The sequence below is a fragment of the Vombatus ursinus genome, unplaced genomic scaffold, assembly GCF_900497805.2.
Source record: "Vombatus ursinus unplaced genomic scaffold, bare-nosed wombat genome assembly UNPS02011334.1, whole genome shotgun sequence".
Taxonomy (NCBI): Eukaryota; Metazoa; Chordata; class Mammalia; order Diprotodontia; family Vombatidae; genus Vombatus; species Vombatus ursinus.
Window position 1 is genome coordinate 2,076,345 of NW_020951112.1, and position 18,665 is coordinate 2,095,009.

Consider the following 18,665-nt stretch of genomic DNA (forward strand, 5'->3'; position numbering starts at 1 on the left):
TACTATATTAGGGAATAGGAACTGAACCTCTGATTTGATTGGTACAGGGAAATGTCTCAACCAATGTCTCACATCACATCTCATATCTCGACCAAATGTCTCATATCATATCTATGATCCTAATCGTGTCCATGCTGAAACTGTCAAGGTTTTAACAGAATGGCCAATGTTGTACAAGTAGGTAAGAAATATGCTGACTCTTTCTTTTCTACTTGACATGCATCCAAAGTAAGGCATGAAAGTCTGCCAGAACCTTTTATGCCCAACACTGGTATTTTAGCAGTACACCTTCTGCCAAATCTGACCAAAAGGTATTACCATGACCATGATATTTGATCCTGTGGCGAAGGCAGGGTCCTGAAAAGAGCACCAGATTAGGAGTCTAGAGATCTAGGATTCCGCCCTGTCCAGCTGTGTGATGTTACATGAGTCCCTCTCTGAACCTTTGCTGTCTCAGCAGTGCAAGGATGAAAGCTCCAATTGTCTTGCCTACTTCCTAGGGCTGCGATGAGAACCAAAGAAGGTGACCTCCGTAAAGCATCTCGAAAATGATGCAACACAAGAGAAACAAGAGATGCTAGTAAAATCTTAGAAATCCAGTTGAGTTGAGCTTTTTATCAAACGCAAGGTACTGAGTTAGCTCTCTGTGTTTGATAATTAGCCAGAGGTAGTAGATTTTCTACAAGTAAATTTCTAGTCTGCATCAGTCAGTGGCTCATCTTAAAGGTTTGTGTGGTGCATAGCAGACATCTGTCTACACCAGTCTCAATTTTCACATCTCCCCATCCCCAGACAGTTAAAATGTGAAGTTTCACAGATGAATTTTTCAAAAGATTTTTGAACATTTAAAGCATTTACTAAAATCTTTCAAATGAATAGGCAAGTCTTTCCTTTCTCTATTTTCTTAGTTGATGCTGTTATACTCTCCAAGCAAAACGTGTTAGGAAGAAAGACCATTCATTTTAAACTTGACTTTTCTGTGCACGAAGCTAATGGTTTCCAGCACACAGCCCCTCACTTCGCCATTGGTTCTCACCTACGTTTCAGGAGACCACTAAAGTCAAGTTCTCCTGCATCCTCTTGTCCTTCACCGCTGTTGTTAATAAAAGAAAAGCAAACCAGTGTTTACTCACTGAGACAAGGACCACCATCCATCGCAAACACTCTAGAGAGAACTTATATGCAATTTTTTTTTTTTTTGGCACACCAGGAACAGGACTAAAACCAACACAAACTTGTATTCTTTTTCACACAAGGGACAGTTTCCATTTCTAGCAGGTACTCTTGTGGAAAAGTCAACACAAGGACTTGTGTTACGCTCCAGTTTCAGAAGAGTTTCTGTGATTTGCATCATGGGAAGTAGTGTTCACATCGATGAGATCACAGACCCAGCAAAGTACCCATATTCCGTAGATTGCATATATATCAAGTTGCGTAGATTTGTGTTATAATTGAGTAACACAAATGCATTCAAGCCAACCAACAGAAAGTACTTTGTTTTTGCAACTTTGAGGTCTAGACAAAGGACTTTGGTGATCTCTGTCATGCAGGTGGACAGAGATTGGCTTTGTTCTAAAGAATACCCAATGTTAAATACATAGAAGGAAGCCTCATAGCCCAAGTTTCTCTGGTGGCGTCAATGAGTAGATGACTCAGATGACGTGTTCAAAAGAAAAAAAAAATCCAACATTATGTATGCTTCCAAGGTGGAGATAGAGGGTAGCTTATTTAAAGATGCATTCCTTTTGGTTTTAAGGGGAATTAATTCATTTTTTGGCTGCAGCAGCAATATTTACTCAAGTTTTTTTCTTTTTTTTAAGCCTGTAAAGAAACAGTTTCTTTGGGCTTCATTGAATTGTCAAAGAAGCTTAAACTATTGATTTGGTAAATCATCGGCTATAGAAGAATGCATCTTAGATTTGGCATGCAGTCACCTTTTTGGCTAGAGATTTAACTGAGACTGAGCAGAAGCTAAAGAATTGACATCAAAATGGTACCATTTACTTACATGTTTAAAATTTTAAATGGAGGTTTTGTTTCCTGCTGTTTACAAATGTTATCTATAGTTTTCTAAGAAAGCGTCTGTGGGGTTAAAAAAAACAATGTGCATACAATACACAAGTTATAACGGTTCAAGGAAAAAATACGTATCCAAAAATTTTATTTTAAATTAATAGCAAACATTTGGAGTAAGCAGAGGCCCTTCTGAGGTATGCACATTTCTATATTTCCAAGAACATAAATTTGTATATTGGGTTTTTTCTCTTCCTTATGGAATAAACCTGTTCAGAATACAAGCTACTTTTTGAGGCAAATATCTGCAATGCCCCGCTCAAAAATTGTGGTTAGAGACAGGGAGGGTACCAGGACTTGAAGTGTTCCAATGTCACTTTTCCAAAAGGGAAAAAGAAAGTTGCCTATAGGGTTATTAGGAAATAATAAATATTATTTCATTTGTTGGTTCATTAATTAAACAAACATTTATATTTTCACTGATTAAGACAGTAGAAGGGCAATAATGCTTAAAACAAAAAAAGCCATCTAATCATAGTTTCTTTCATTGCTTTGAAATAAAGATTCTAATTCAAGATAACCTTTTTTAGATTTAATGAATAAAATACAAATGCTACATTGGGCAAAACGTTTAACCTGATTAAAGAGTTAGTACCACATCAAATTAACTTCCATCAGTCAAGGAATGGCAGTAAGGGGCAGGGCTATTTGTGGTGTAAGTTTCTTCTGCAGACTATTTAAGCTCCTTTCTAATCCATCTATTCTGACCAGATTATTATCCATCCCTTCTCTATTTGCCAAAATCATATTAGGTGTCTATGTTTTGTCAGACTAGTTTTTTTCTGCCATTCAGTACTCTAATTGGGGCAATGAAATATTTAAATGATGCCAATTTCTATGGCAGGCCACATGTTGGGACAAGGGGCTTTTTGATACACAAGTTGAGAGTTTGTTAAATGCGTTGAAGGCTCTGTAGTCTTCAGATGAAAAGCAACATAGATGGCAAGTCTTTTGTATTACCTATCTTATGCCATGTAAAGGAAATAATATATGGACTTTAAAAGGAATAAAGAAACACATTTCTAAACCTTATAAGCCAAACCCTGGCCCATACTTTATGCATGACTCCAAATACATTTTTTTATATACTGGCTTCTTAGATTTGCTTATGTAACTAGGCTATTTTTGAAGGAAAGTCCTTGAAGGCAAGAAGGCATGGCTAAAAGACAATCATTTTCCCACTGGCACAGGATTATTTGACCCCAACTTGGCAGGGATTTAGCCTTCCCAAAGCAGCCTGGGGAAATTCCCATGATGTCAACTAACTAGACAAGACTAGACAGTATCTCTAGGAGCACAGCAGGTCACTAACACTCATGTCGCTGCTCCCTAGAAAAGGACAAAAATGGTCACTGAGCTGACAGCCCACTAGGTAGGCACCCAACTGCCCCTGGCTGTCTCTCAGAAGCTGCTTGTCTACACAATTGATTCAACATGACTAGTAGGAGACATTTTGGCTTACATAATAAGGATCTTCTCTAATATTGGACCAGGAGTAAATTTGTCCCAAAGATGTCCCAGAGGAGCTTGAAGGTACTGTAACTATAAACAATGGACTTAACCAATGTTCTACAAACGGTGCACTTCATATCTAGGGATGTTGAGGGGTATTAAAGGCAATTTCATCTACAATCCAATCTAATAGCTCCTGAGCCTAGGGAGATAGAAAAAAGATAAAAAAGAAAGTTTCTTAAAGTTCTTCAGTCTAGGGATCTCCCAGTTACTGGAAGATAGTGAGGTAGTGGAAAGAGAGCTCACCTTGGAGTCAGGGGAACCTAGATTTAAATACTACCTCAGATACTCAGAAGCTGTATCACCCTGGACAAGTCTCTTAACCTATCTGTGCCTCAGTTTTCTCAATTGAAAAATGGGCATAATAGCACCTGCCTCATGGCGGGGGGGGGGGGGTTGTTGTGAAGGTTGAATGGGATAATGTATGTAAAGCATTTTGCAAACCTTGAAGAGTTATGTAAATGCCAGCTCTGCTTACAGTGCTGGAACAGCTCTTAGGCAGACTAAGTCTCTACCCTGTCACTAAGCTAAGGTGAGGAGACTTCAAAAAAAAAAAAAGAAGGAAAGATGTTTTCATTCTCTACGTGATGGCTAGAGGCACTATGGAGGGGAGCATCCTTTTAAAATTTTTAAATGGGCATGTGTATGTATGTGTGTGTATGTGTGTGTGTGTGTGCGCGCGTGCTCACTGTCTACACATAGCCTGAGAAAAACAAATCTGTTTCAGGAAGAAAAACTCTATATCTTTCGAAGACCAAAGTGACCCTTGGGAAAATGTGGGCTTGACTGGAGCAAGTTCATCCTCAGACTGATCGTACATTAAATTTGGCATGGCCCTCCAGCCCACCCCAAGGCCAATCCCATCGCTAGGCCTCTAGTTGGTCTAGCCTGGAACACATGGGAGGTGTGAGCCTGTCAGCGACTGCAGTCCTAACAATGGGATACAGAGAGAGGAGGAGAGGGACACATGGGCTCTTCTCCTATCCAATGTTATTACAGGAGTCCTATGCGTTCCCAAGACGCCCATGCGAAGTTACCTTCTTTTGAAAGCAGATCTGATATCGATGTTTGGAGTGGTTTCAGTAGATTCTTTAAAAGAAAGGAAAACAACAAAGTTAATGGCCATGAAGACGAGGGCCTTGGGTGAGATCAGTGCTCCAGCTGAGGTGGAGCTAGGGCAGAGGTGACGCAGGTGGGTGCAGCGGACTCAGAGGACCTGGGTTCAGATTCCACCCGTGCGTAACCCCGCGGACATCACTGGATGTCTCCGGCCCTCGGTCTCCTCACCCAGCTGCGCCTCTTTCTTGTTCCGAATCTATGATCCTGTGGTTCTCCTGTCTCTATCTTGTTCAACCTCCCAAACAGTGTGAAAATCCATTCTGCATCCTTCCTGACAGGGAAGTCAAGCTTGTTCTTGAAAACTCCGGTGACAAGGAGCTCCTTCTCTACTGAGGCCCCCTTTGCCACTGGCGGGGAGCTTTGACTGGTAAGAAGGCCTTTCTTAGGCTGAACCTAACTCTTCCCCCTTGAATGTGGGGATGAAATAAGCTTACTCCTGCCTCTGACGCTTACCAGCCGCGTGACCTCAGTTGGGAAAAACCAGTTCATCTCTCTGGGTCTCCCTTGCCTCGTCTATAAAATGGATAGAACAGCATCGTTTTACGGACTGTATGAGAAAGTACAGGAAAGTAGTTTGAATCCTAAGGCATACTTCAAGGTAAGTGATTATCTAAGTTTCCACCCCTTGGTCTTAGTATGGTCCTTTGGATACAAAATGAAGAGCAACCCAATGGATGCAAGACTGTGCTACCCTTTGGGCTTCCAGGCAGGATGGTACGGGGGATAGATCACTGGGTTTGGGGTCAGAAGACATGAATCCCAGACCTGGGCTCTTCACTTAAGAGTTGTAGGAAAATAGGCAAGTCTCTCTGGGCTGCAAAATGGAAAGGCCTGGACTGGATGACCTTTAAAGACCTGAAGAACGACAGCTCTAGAATTTTATGTGTGGCTTATCTTCTTTGAGTTGAAATACAACCAGTTTCTTTAACTATCCCTCTTATAATTCACTTTTGTAAAAGGTTTACAAAGCATTTTCCTCAACAATCCTGTGAGTGGGGAACTACAAGCATTATTGGGATTCTCACCCACTCCAAGAGGCCCTTCCCCATCCCCCCTTTCATATTTCCTTTCCTCTACTCCTGGAAGTACCTCGTTGTTTGCATGCTGACTCCCACTCCCATAAGCATGTGAGCTTCTCACAGGAAGGTTAATGTTTTTGTCTTTCTTTGTATCCCTAGTCCTTAGCTCACCACCCAGCACATGGGAAGTGCTTAATACATGCTTGCTTGTTGACTTGACTTTCCATCTTGTAGACTGGGAAGCCAAGGCTCTAGAAGGTAAAGTGATTTTGAAATCTGAACCCAGATTTCCTGACTGTAACTTCAGAATTCTTCCCACTATCCCACATTGTCTTTATTCTTTATGAGACATAGGATCCAGAACCTTCACCATTCTGGTCATGCTCTTCTAGACACGCTCCAGTTTGTCAAGATGGTCCTCAAGCTGTGTGTGGTCCTTTCGCTATGTTCCAACAAGCTGAGGCTGCCATGAGATTATTACCTCCCACGTTCTGGACTTTGAACTCCTACTAGTGTGGCTCAAGATTTACCACAGTTCTTTTGATGGTGCAGGAAAGATCTGTTACACATCACATTATTGGTTGATAACAAAGTTTTGTAGTTAATAAGGACTTTTTCACACAAATTGCTGCTGGATGAGGTTTCACACGTTCTTTCTTGTCTGTATAATTTTTAAAAATAGCCTTTATATTCTTAGTCCCTGTCTCATTTCTTCTACTAAAGGCCTACTCTGGGGCCTCATCATGGGAGGGGAGGTAATCTGGGTTCTCAGAGGCTAACCGAGATGATTAAAAAGCTCAGACAGTTTCTACTAAGCTGGGAAGGCTTCTGTTATGAACCCAGGTATAGACTTGAAGTCTGTCATCCAAGGACTAGACCGGGAAAATTGGCAAGGGTCATCACCAGAAGGCTGGACACCAGAGAATGATTTTTAAAAAGCTATAGTATCTTATGAATACCATCTCCTGAGGCATCGTTAGGCTGCAATCTGCTTTAGTGGAAAAGTCTTCCCACTAATAAAATTGTGCATCTGTGTAGTATTCAAGTATACCTTCTCCCACTAATTTCACTTCAAAATCTATTGTCTATAAGCAATTCCAGCCTGGGCCAAGTAAGTCTCCCTTCCCAGAGGTATGAAGGATACCCTGGATGACCTTCCAGTCTTGACCAATATTCCACCCCCAAAAGGAATCAGACTCAATCAATCTTCTGGGCAATAGCAAGCACAACATTACTAAGTTTGATGCCCTCTGGCTGGCTCCTTAAAGGAATGAGATGAGTAATTTCTCAAAGCAAAATTAGAACTAACATTTTTATATCTTGGGCAAGTAACAAAAAATGGTCCTCAAGTCAACCTTTAAAGACAAATTCAGTTGTCAGTGGCAAGAGACCCTGGAACAAGGGTCCCCATGGGCAAAGATTCTAGGAAACAACGGGCAGAGGGAGGTTAGGAAGGACTTATCTAAGGTATAGCAGCTAGGAGGAAGAAGCTACTGGTTAGTTTCCTATTTTAACTAATTACTTTAGCTAGTGAGGTGCTCAGCTCAGTTTCTTTTTCACCAATGGATTGCAAGGGCTGCCAATTTCCTCTGAATTTCAGCACCTAGCAGAAACACCCTAGGAGGCCTACCCTCGTTCCAGTCCTATGTTTAAGCCACAGGAATTGATGGTTATCAATTCACTTTCAGATTAGTCCATGATATTCAGAGGCCTTGTTAAATTCATTGCAGTCAGAGGCATAAATTAATATTTTATAAAGGAATTCCTTTCCTAGCCAGCTACAGCTTGGTATCCCTTGCAAAGAACCAGGGAGATCCCAATAGCAGCAGGACCTTACCGAGTACTTCGAGGTCAAAGGAACAGGTGTCGAATTTGTCCTTGTAGGACACTTCACACCTGTAGTTTCCAGCATAGTTCTCCTTGGCTTTGATGATCTGCATCTCAAATGTGTACATCTGAAAAAAGATGGGTTGGCATAATTCACACCCGTCTTACGAGTACAAAGCTAAAAATCACAACGGTCATGTATTGGAAGCTAACTATTTGACTACTGAATACAAGTGCACGGCCATCCTCATGACTCGTCATTGGTACAGTGGAAAGGGCACCTGGCTCTGGAGCCGGAGGAAGAGAGTTCAAATGCCGCATTTGATGCAGGTTACCTGTGTGACCTTGGCAAACCAAATAACTTCCCTGGGGCTCAGCTTCCTCACCTGTAGAATTATAGGCTTGGACTCAATTGCTTCTGAGGACCCTTCCAGGTAGAGATCTGTGATCCTATCACTCCATATCTGTGTGATCTTAAGGAGATGACTTATGCTCCTGGGCCTCAGTTTCCACATCTATAAGCTTATGGGGGGGAGGGGTAAAATAAGGGTGTCGGACTCGAGGGCCTCATTTTCCCTTCTATCTATGATCCAGTTCTTAGAAAGTATCTTGGCTTTGAGAAGGACAAGGGGACCTACAAAAATGGAGTGTATCATATAGGACAGCAATGGAATGGAACCCTTCACTAAGTGCAACAGTCCCAGCTGGACAAGCACTGCGTTACCTTTCTCTTTCAGAAGACATCATGAACAATAACCAGGAAATCCAGTATCCAGATCAGCCTCAGATGAGAAAGCAGGAAGCCCGTGGGAGACTGCTGGGGAGGCTAATAGGCTGCCCTCACTGCTGGTCCTGGAGCTGGGGCTGGGCATGACCCCTCCCCACCATGCTGCTTTCTGCGCAAAGGCCCAGTTCCCTGGGGCTACTCACAGCTCTAGGGAAAGTCATCTCAGCAGGCAAAGACAATGAGCAAATATGCTTTGAGGTCAGGACCATACCCTCGTTTGCCTTTCAAAGGTTTCCTTCAGCTGAAGATGTTTCCCAGCTTTGCTGGCCAAGTCCATCCATTTTCCTTTGAACCATTTGACGGTGGGTTTTCGAAGAAGATCTTTGGCTTCAACTTTGGCTAAAAAGGTAATATTTTCACCTAAAAAAAAAAACCACATACAATTCCAACTTTGGTTAAAAAAATGTATATTTTTTTGTTTCACTATCAGCTACAAACAATTATTTCATTACCGGCTACAAAGAATGACCCAAACAATTCTGCCAAACCTGAAAAGTTAATGAAAATGCTTTATTCCCTACATAAATTTTAGAACAATACTAATACTACTAACAACGATTGTTAGCATTTATATAGCACTTTAAGATTTGCAAAGTGTTTTACAAATATATAATTTTATCTTCACAAAAACCTTGTGAGGTAGGTGCTATTATTATCCCCATTTTACAGATAAGGAAAGAGAGGCATACAGAGGTTAAGTGACTTTTCCATGGTCACACAACTAGTAGTATTTGAACCTGGATTTGAACTCCGGTCTTCCTTTCTCCAGGTTCAGCACTCTCTTCACTGTGCCACCAAGCTGCCTTAGAACTACAAATAAAATATTCAATTCTACAAGTCAGAGACTGTGGCTGAAAGAGTACTGCCAAATGTACCAATTAAGTGACCACAGACTATCTACATGGCTGGACAAGGAACTGGGACCTACTGGTGGAAACCTAAAACTTGCTGCTGTTTAACTATTGAACTATTCTCCCAGAATTCAGATTCACATTACAAAGGCTAGGCTTTGTCACACGGCTCAACAGGAGAGGGTTGAGGCTCAGCCTGTGAATTCATTGGTATAGGGATCTCTTGGGTGAGGAAAATCCCTCTGCCCATGCAGGTCACCAGCTTCTCTGTACCTTCTAGCCTTAGAGAATGGCCCAGAGACCCGAGAGTGGAGGGGACTGGACCAGGGTCACGTAATCAATCTCTGTCAGAGGTGAGGTCTGAGCACTAAGCATTCCTGGCTCCAATGTCAGCTCTCCATTCACAGTACCAAGCTGTCTCTATGGAATGCTCTCTACACCTTCTATTCTACCTTCAAAAACATTCAAATCTTTACATATTTTAGTAATATAATTAACCTTTTAAAAAAAATCACAAATATTCTCCCAGTAATGCTGGATGCTTGTGAATCTTGGAATACAACCACCTCTGAAAAAGCAAAGTTGCCAGTGACCCAATAGGCATAGGAGGGATACAGGAGGGGCTCAAGTCAGCTTCAGTGCCAGGGATGTTCTTTGTCCAAGGAGTGGTGGAAGGGAAGTTATTGAGGAAGCATATAATAAGAAAGAGAAGTGGGCTGGTCCCGTAGCCAGAGATACTAATTGCACGGGATAAAATAATACAGATGGGCTCTGTTCTGCCCAGACGGAGAGAATGGCCACGTCGGTGAGGCCCCAGATGATTCACTGAGGTATTGACAGAATGGACAGTCAACCTACCTAGCTGCCTAACAGACCCTACACAGCACTGGTCTGTGTGCATATATTCACCACACCTGTGAAATGTAAAACATCCGGGGCAGCTAAGTGGCACAGTGGATAGAGAACTGACCAACCCTGGAGTCAAGAGGACCTGAGTTCAAATCCGACCTCAAACACATAATACTGACTAGCTGTGTGACCCTGGGCAAGTCACTTAACCCCGCCTAGCCAAAAAAAAAAAGTAAAACATCATGACAGTGGAAGGTCATCAGTTTCTGCATTGTTAAGATAACTAGCGAGCTAGACAGACAGAATGATGGACAGATGAAATTATACATATATATACACACACATATATATGTCTAGGTAGATAGAATGATAGACAAATAGAACAATATGTAGATATATGATGGATGGAATGACATGTAGATAGATGGAATGATAGAATGACAGACAGAGGTATAGATAGATCCATAGATCATATGGACAGACAGACAGATAAATAGTGAGATAGATCATAGACAGGTAGGGAAGGCCTGTATTAAGGACTTACTATGTGCCAGGCACTGAGAATACAAACACAAGCAGGGAGGACAGTCCCCTCCCTCAAGAGCATCACTAAATTCCAGGCACTCACCAACTTTCACCGTTCCGTTCTGAGGCTTCTCCACAAAGAGCACACTTTGGGAGGTGTTGGAGTTCTGCTTATCCTGTTCTTCCCCGACTGGGGATTCACCAAGGGACCATTCTAAGAGGCAGGAAGTAAACAGATCACTTTCCAGGTAAGGTTGTCCCCAGAAAGAAGACTTACCTGTGCTCAGTGTTTGGATTAACTCAGGAACCGACCTTTTTTTAACGCAATAGCTTAACTCTCCCATTTTTTACAGGGTAATGGGTTTCAGTAAAATGAGATCTTACAGTTTTTTTGTGAGAAAAGCTCTCCATGATGGTGAGAAAAAGACATTAGAATGAGAACATTTCTAGGCAGAGGGGAAATTCTCGAACAAGTGGTAGGAATTTACCAGTCTTATCTTCATCATCGTGTTCTAAACCAGCCTAATCTTCCTTTTCGAGGTACATGACAGTAGCAAATAAATGGATATGGCCACGTCTGTGTGACTGCTCTAAAGTTAGATGGAACCAGCATAGCCCATCAATTCCCGAGAGGGAGGGGAAGAAGGATTAAGGAGATTAGATGAGTATTCCCTGGCTGATGTGCTTTGCTTGGTAGATGCATGAGGAAGGCCAACTAATCAATCCTGTCGCTCATCCTATGGATAAGCCCATGATTTAGGTTCTTTAATGAGCTACAAGTGAGAAGCTTTGGCTTGTCCAAATATTACCTGTGATATTACCATATCACCTATGACTAGGAAGTCCAAAGGTGACTTCCTGAATCAAGAAAAGTCTTTAGCATTCCTGTCCATAGTGAAAGAAAAGTTCAGAGTATTGACTCTTTCTGTTCCTTCTTTCCTTTTTCTATTCCTTCCCTCCTTTCTTCCATCTTTCCTTCCCCCCACCCCCAACAATCTCTTATTTTTAAGCAAGACAATTCTCTTCTATTGGGAGCTCCAAGGAAAAAGTCAAACTGGGATAACAGAGTGCTTAGAAATCATACAGAACTGCAGGCAGCTCAGCTCAGAGGAGAAATGCTGGAGAGGGAATGTCAGGCATTGCTTGATCCCTGCAATCTGTATTCAAAGTAGCCGGCTGAGAGCTGTAGGGAAGAGGGGCAATTTCAGCAGCTGTTATTCAATGGCCCGAGAAAAAGCGTAACCAGTGAACAAGCCTTAGCTGTTTCCTGAACCACAAGGAAGGATACATAGAATACTTTCCACTTCCGTTTGAAAGAGAGGCAGCTTCATTTTCCAACAAAATACTGCCTACAGCAAGATGAACATTTCTGTTAACTTTTGGTTTTGTTATTTAGAAAGCCAATGATCAATATTTATACTTGGATGGAGGGATCACCTAATGCTAGTTCTCACCCACATTTTGATGTTGATGTTTTATACTGTATTATTTTATACTGTATAGATTTATTTCGTCAAAGGATAGGGATAGGGACCGGGATTGGAATATGGAACTCCCAGGTGAGGAAACTCCCTCTACCAATGCAGGCCAACATTTTTTCTTGCAATGTGTAGTCTCAAAGAGCTCCCTGGGCACCGACCGAGATGTTAAGTGATTTGCCCAGGGTCACACTAGTCTAGTATGGGCTAGAGATTAGACTTGAATCCAGGGCTTCCTGGCTTCAAGACTGGCTCTCTGTTCACTGCGCTGTCCACCATTTTGTCAAGGAACAGAATTAAAAATGCATCCAGTTAAGTAATAGCAATATGCATGGTGGTCCTCAAGAGACATCTTCCTCCGTTGCCTCATGATGGGGTAGAAGTGACCTTAGGTGCTTTGAAGGTTATGACATCAGAGCACAAGCTCTGGCAGGTTCTACCAGGCAGATACATCTTTGAATATGGCCAAGGTAACCAACTGGCACTGTTGCCTGAAGGCCAGGAGGCTCATCTCCAGTAGACTGGCCATTTGGTGACAAATTCATTGGCCACAGCAACCTAGGAAACTCACGAATGGGAACAGTTAATGGGGCCTAGTCTCCCAGCAGGGTGGGGAAAATCACATATTTCTCTACTTGTCAAATGACCCTATTTTATCCACTCTGTACCACTTCTAGGGCCCAAATATAAGGCAGAGTTAAATACAGGTCATGTATTGTTACAACCAAAATATCTTTGTAATGATAGCAATTTCAAGTCTTAGATGATGGCTTAGTCATTTTAAACAAATATTTTAAAGAAGGGTGATGAGATTGGATCTGCCTACTGATTCCCTATTTTCTCAATCGTCACCTCAGTGGATCTCCATTGGTTCCTATGCAATACCAACTCTCTCTCTCTCCAGGGTGACCTCAGTGTATCCTACTGACTATTCACTGGGAATATATGTACATGGAACAGCCCAGAAGACCACTTCCTAGGGTAGGAGTAGAACAGGGTATTTTAAATAATTATTCTCACCAATCAGTTGCTAAGTGCAGTTTTCCCCCCAGCTGCTTAAAGTGCTATCAAATTGTACATGGAACAAATTTTTTTTTTATTGGTTAGGCAATGGGGTTAAGTGACTTGCCCAGGGTCACACAGTTAGTAAGTGTCAAGCGTCTGAGGCCAGATTTGAACTCAGGTCCTCATGACTCCAGAGCCAGTGCTGTATCCACTGCGCCACCTAGCTGCCCCAGAACAATTTTTTAAATTGTGCAATCTTTTAGAGTCATTACATGTCCATACCCTCTAAATTCTGGTACCCCTGGGCAAAGTTCTCCCGTTGCCCTGCCTTGGGCTCGACTCCACTCTTTTTTTGGTCTCCCTTCTCACACTGTCCAAAACTCTACAGTTGCAGTTTATCTGCAGTTAGCACAGCACCAACCTTAGTGTCCACCTAGCCCCAGAAATCTGCCTTCCCTTGCCCTATGCGCTCATGCCTTCCCATCATGGTCTTCACTGATGCTGATGCGTTCTGGGTTTCAGTAACTACTCCATTCTAAAATACTAATGGAAGAATTAATTTTAAGTGGGGCCTTGTGGAGACAAGGGTCCTGCTTTGTTACATAACCCATTAGTGACTGTAAAAGCCCAAGGCTATCCAAAAGAAAGAGTAAAGGTTTATCTCATTTGGGGACTTGTAGTGCCCTTCACACCCTGGGGGCCTTCCTATTTCACCTGTGATTAACTCCAACCCTGTCAGACTAAGTCCATATTAATCAATGTTCCCTATTTCTCCACTCTCTTCTTTATAAAGTACACCAATTTAATTCAATTAGGCAAAAATGTAATAAGGGGCAACACAATTTATTTATCTTTGACAGGACAGTGTAAGGAGACCTTTCTTTCCTTCTTTTTTTTTCTAGAAAGTTTTCTAGAAAAAGAACTTTTACTGAAAAGATATCTTACAATCTGATCCCATAATAAGATTATATTTGATGTTTATGAACTTTTGTTTCCTTAATAAATAAGCTCTATGAGCTAATAAGCATCTTTAAGCACCTCCTATAGCCCAGGCACTGTGCTAAATGCCAGGGATACAAAGAAAGGCAAAAACAGTGCCTGCCCTCAGGGAGCTCATAGTCTAAAGAGGGAGATAACATGGAAGCAACTATGAACAAGAAGGTATATATAGGATAAATTGCAGATGCTCTCAGAGGGAAGACATTTGCATTAAGTAGGGACTGGTTAAGGCTTCTTGTAGAAGGTGAGGATTCAGCTGACACCTGAAGAAGGCCAGTCACTAAGAATGGAGATAGTCCTTCCTGTGTGACTTCTTGATCTCCATGTTTGACAAATATTGTAGAAGCACAATATCTGGCAGAAGATAAACACTTTGAGGACAGAAAGTAGCTTCCTTTTCTATTTTTATCCCTAGGACTCTACCACAGCATACACAGTACACAGTAAGTACTTAATAAATACTTTTTCAATCATTGCTTCATTTTGTCTTTGAATCCATTGCACCTAGCATTGTGCTGGGCACACAGTCGGTATACCTGGTGAATGCTTGCTGAATTGACTTGAAAGGAAAACAAAAGTAATGATAAAACTTGACTAAACTGTGAATATTTACCGTTTGCCACATATATATATATGTATATAATTTCCACTGATTTCCTAACAAAATGATGTTCTTGTAAACAGAGTGCACTAGGAGATTCTTATGGAGGATAAGACTGAAATAAAACAAATGTTAAAAGTCGAATCACAGAATCAACACCTTTAAGGAAAGAGAGCATTAGTGGTCAGTCATTTGAAGACATGAATGGAATGTCTTGTTTATTCAGGAATGCGCTCACCTGAATCTTTCCTTGCCAGTGCCCGGGCATTGATATCTGAAAGGAAAGAGTAACTTGGATGACACTGTTAAAAGAATTTGGGATGACTTCATACCCTCTTAGTCCTCCCAAAAGCTGGCTCTTCTGTTGATAGAGAGAACATTGAAGTTGGTTTATGTGATAAATCACCAGGAGCTTTGTAAATATAAAATATATATACATATGAAAGCATATGGCAGGACTGGAAACTCAAGTATTACTATTTTTGTGAAATTAGTATCTCAAGTCATATTAATTTTATTTAATTCATTAAGCAAAGTTTCCTTTTCCAATACTGTGAAAATTACAGTCCAAGCTTTTTAGTTCCTGGCCATGGAGCCATTCTGGGTGAAATCCCAGGGAGCTTGCAGCTCAAAGTTCCACGTAGCAGCTGACTTAGACTTCTTTTTTTCTAGCCAATTAACAATAAACTTAAATTTAAAAATTGGAACCATCCTAACCTGCTGGCAAGGCACTGGGTGGAGAGACATCACCTTCACCTGGAAAAAAGAAATAGGAAGAAAATAATCAAGGGAAAAAGAGCCTTGTCCACATTAACCTTCTTTGGGGGGAGAAGGAATGGGAGTGAGGTGGTAGTGGGAGAACCAGAGATGAGATGAGAAAATGACACCTGCAGAAAAAAAGGGGAAGGAACCACTTGTAGAGAGAACTTCAAACTAAAAGATAAAGCTCAGAACCCTTAGAAGGTGAAGTGGTGATTCAGTGAAATAAATTTAAAAAGAACAGGCAGCAGACCAACTAAACTGAATCAAAGGTTTAGGGAAGATGAGCCATGGGAAAAGTTCTCTGTATGGCTGAGAAAAGAGGTAACATGGAAATCGCCAAATGGTGAAACCAGAGTCAATAGCAGATCAGATCACAGATTTGGGGTTGGAGATTGCCTAATCCAACCTCCTCTCTTTATATATCATTGGGTCATAGATTTAGAGTTGGGCCATAGGGTACAGTCTTGTCTTTCGTAGAAGAGGAAACAGGCCTAGAGAGGTAAAGATGACTTGCCCCAGGTCATATAAGTAAGAGGTGGCAGACCTGGGATTTGAACCCAGATCCAGCACTCTTCCCACTAATCCACACTGCCTCTCTTAATTCAGTAATTTCCTTTGCAGCAAGCAAAATGTCTGTCCTTTATATTATTAACACATTTGTATTGTTTTGGACATGAGCATGAATCAGTGTTTAAGAATATATCTTTTCTGAAAGATTAGAAATAATAAGTAAATTTGGCCTATGTTTAACCAACACCTTAAAAGCTTTTGAATATTTAATGCCCACCACACTAAAGGGAAATGGAAAGAAGAACAGGGGTGCAAGTAGGCCATAGGTCCATTTGCAAACATGGCCTTCATGCAAGAATTTGTTCTTCTTACTAAATACATCACAAACCATTTAAAGATCTTTGTAACAATTTTTCCAGGATGAATGTCATCATTATTTAATTCTGTATAGTACTTACAAATATTTCATCAGCTATACTTATATGAGATAAAACTGTAAGTATGGTGGCAGCATATTTATGGTATTTCATACACGTATACTGACTAGACATCCAAGTAAAATGCTTGAACTTCAAAGGCAGGAATAATATTAATTTTAGACCTTGAATAAAAGAGTCTTAAAACTCTAGCGATGTTGGGTGCTTCTCATTTAAGACCATAACAATTCATGAGGACCACCTACTAAGGTGTAGAAGCACCAATGAAATCACAGATCTTTTGAACTCTCAAAAATGTGTTTGGCAAAAAAAATTAAAAGCATGAAATATCACTGTTTAAAAGTGGTTTTTAGGGGGCAGCTAGGCAGCTAGGTAGCACAGTGGATAGAGCACCGGCCCTGGATTCAGGAGGACCTGAGTTCAAATCCGGCCTCAGACACATAACACTTATTAGCTGTGTGACCCTGGGCGAGTCACTTAACCTCATTGCCTAGCCAAAAAAAAAAAGTGGTTTTTAAAGCTGCCTTAAAACTTGTGAAAATGTTTGACTGAGTATGAATTCTTTAAAAAAGTAAGCCTAAAATAGTGCATAAAATTAGATCTAGAAAACTATTATACATTTACCACAATAAATATTTTGAGAAATTTCTCAAGAAAAACACATATATTAGACCACTTTAAGAAGCAAAATCATTTGGAATTATCTATTTAACACAAACTCTACATTTTCTTGTACTTAATGCAGAATTTGAATACAAATGTGATTCACCTACCTGATGTTTTCTGCCTCATCAGAGGTGTATTTTGGGCTACAAATGATGTATTTGTAATTTGTCTATATAGCCAGAGCTGTGAAGACAGTCATATCTGGTAAACATGACCCCAAATTGGAGTTAGGGTGCATATTCAACACAAAAATGTGAAAATTTCAGAGGCTACTGAAGTCATTGAAATATATTCTGCATTTCAGGTGACTGGAGATTCTATATCACATCTCCTGGAACTTTGCTATTACATTATTCATGATAGAAAGAACAGCATGAAATGAGTTCTAATCAAACATTTCCCAAGGATGTAAATTACTGAAATAGCTAAAGGATTTCCTTCTCTATCTCCCTCTACTCCAAAACAGTGCCATATCCTGGTCCCTCATATTTATATTATCACTTGGCTTGTGTGTTGCTGTAAAAATGAAAATAAATTTTTACCATTTATCAGAAACTTAGCAAAGAACTTCTACCAATATTGGACAAAGAAATGAAAAACTAACTGAAAAGGACACATCATCCTTCATTTTTTTTTATTTGGTTGTTTTTGGAGGGCACTAAATGAACATAAAAATTCTCTCTCAGATCTTTGAGTTAATTCCTTACTAGAAGGAAAGATAGTCTTCACATGCTTTCATAAAATCATGAGAATTACATAAAAATTAATGAAGATAATTTTGACGGACCAAATCATAGCGGATGAGTGCCTTCAAATTTAGTGAAAGTCAGGCATTTAAGACAACACTTCAAAAATGAACAATTTTGAAAGATGTGAGAACGCTGATCAATTATCATTCCACAGAACCAATTACAAAGGAAGCTACCCACCTCCTGACAGAGGCAATGACTACATGTGCAGAATGAGGAACATTTTTTGCAAGAATATTTTTTTTAGGGGACAAGAAAGAAAAAAATGAATGCTTGATAATTGAAAAAAGAATTTTTAAAAAGCTGGGTACAGCTTTTCCCTTTGTGTGGTGAGAGGCCCACAGTTGTTACATACTGCAATTATTTTTGGACGTTTTCAATGTATTGATCAGTTGTGCTGATTTTTTTTTTCCTCTCTAAAAAACTATTTGTCATATGGGAGGATGAGGGATATGTGCTCTTTAGGAGGTAGAGGAGGAGGGATACTTGGGATAACCATGGTGATGTAAGAAACAGAAAATATCAATAAAAACTTTTTAAAAATAGTGAATTTTTAAAAATTGGGCATTATAAAAAGAAGCATTCTTGGGAATGGGAGTGTGGAGACTGGGAAAAGGGGAAGACATATATGTAAAATCAAGGCTTGAGAATACTGGTGTTTGGTTTCCTGAAAGAAAAATCATTCCTCCAAATGAGCCAAAATGTTTCCCAGGGAATAATTACTTAATTCAAAGATGCCTTATACTAAAAATGGCAAACTTCAGAGACTACTAAGGAAAACAATTTCAGGAAAAGACACCCAATGTGTCTAACAGGCATAACATTTACTATCTCCTCCCAAAATAGCTTAGGACCTGAAATTGCTTTGCAATAATTTAATTATGATATTCACGTTG

At 40.5% G+C, this 18,665-nt stretch overlaps 1 protein-coding gene across 1 annotated transcript in view; it reads right to left on the reverse strand.

Moving 5' to 3' along the window:
- MYBPC1 (myosin binding protein C, slow type) overlaps positions 1-18,665 on the reverse strand; it is a 73,260-nt gene that overhangs the window by 49,751 nt on the left and 4,844 nt on the right. The window contains exons 3-8 of the mRNA XM_027855798.1: positions 15,363-15,401; positions 14,884-14,919; positions 10,666-10,776; positions 8,549-8,697; positions 7,561-7,678; positions 4,623-4,674 (exon numbers count right to left, since the gene is read on the reverse strand). Of these exons, the coding sequence (XP_027711599.1) occupies positions 4,623-4,674; positions 7,561-7,678; positions 8,549-8,697; positions 10,666-10,776; positions 14,884-14,919; positions 15,363-15,401 (505 nt within the window). The remainder of the gene's footprint in view (positions 1-4,622; positions 4,675-7,560; positions 7,679-8,548; positions 8,698-10,665; positions 10,777-14,883; positions 14,920-15,362; positions 15,402-18,665) is intronic.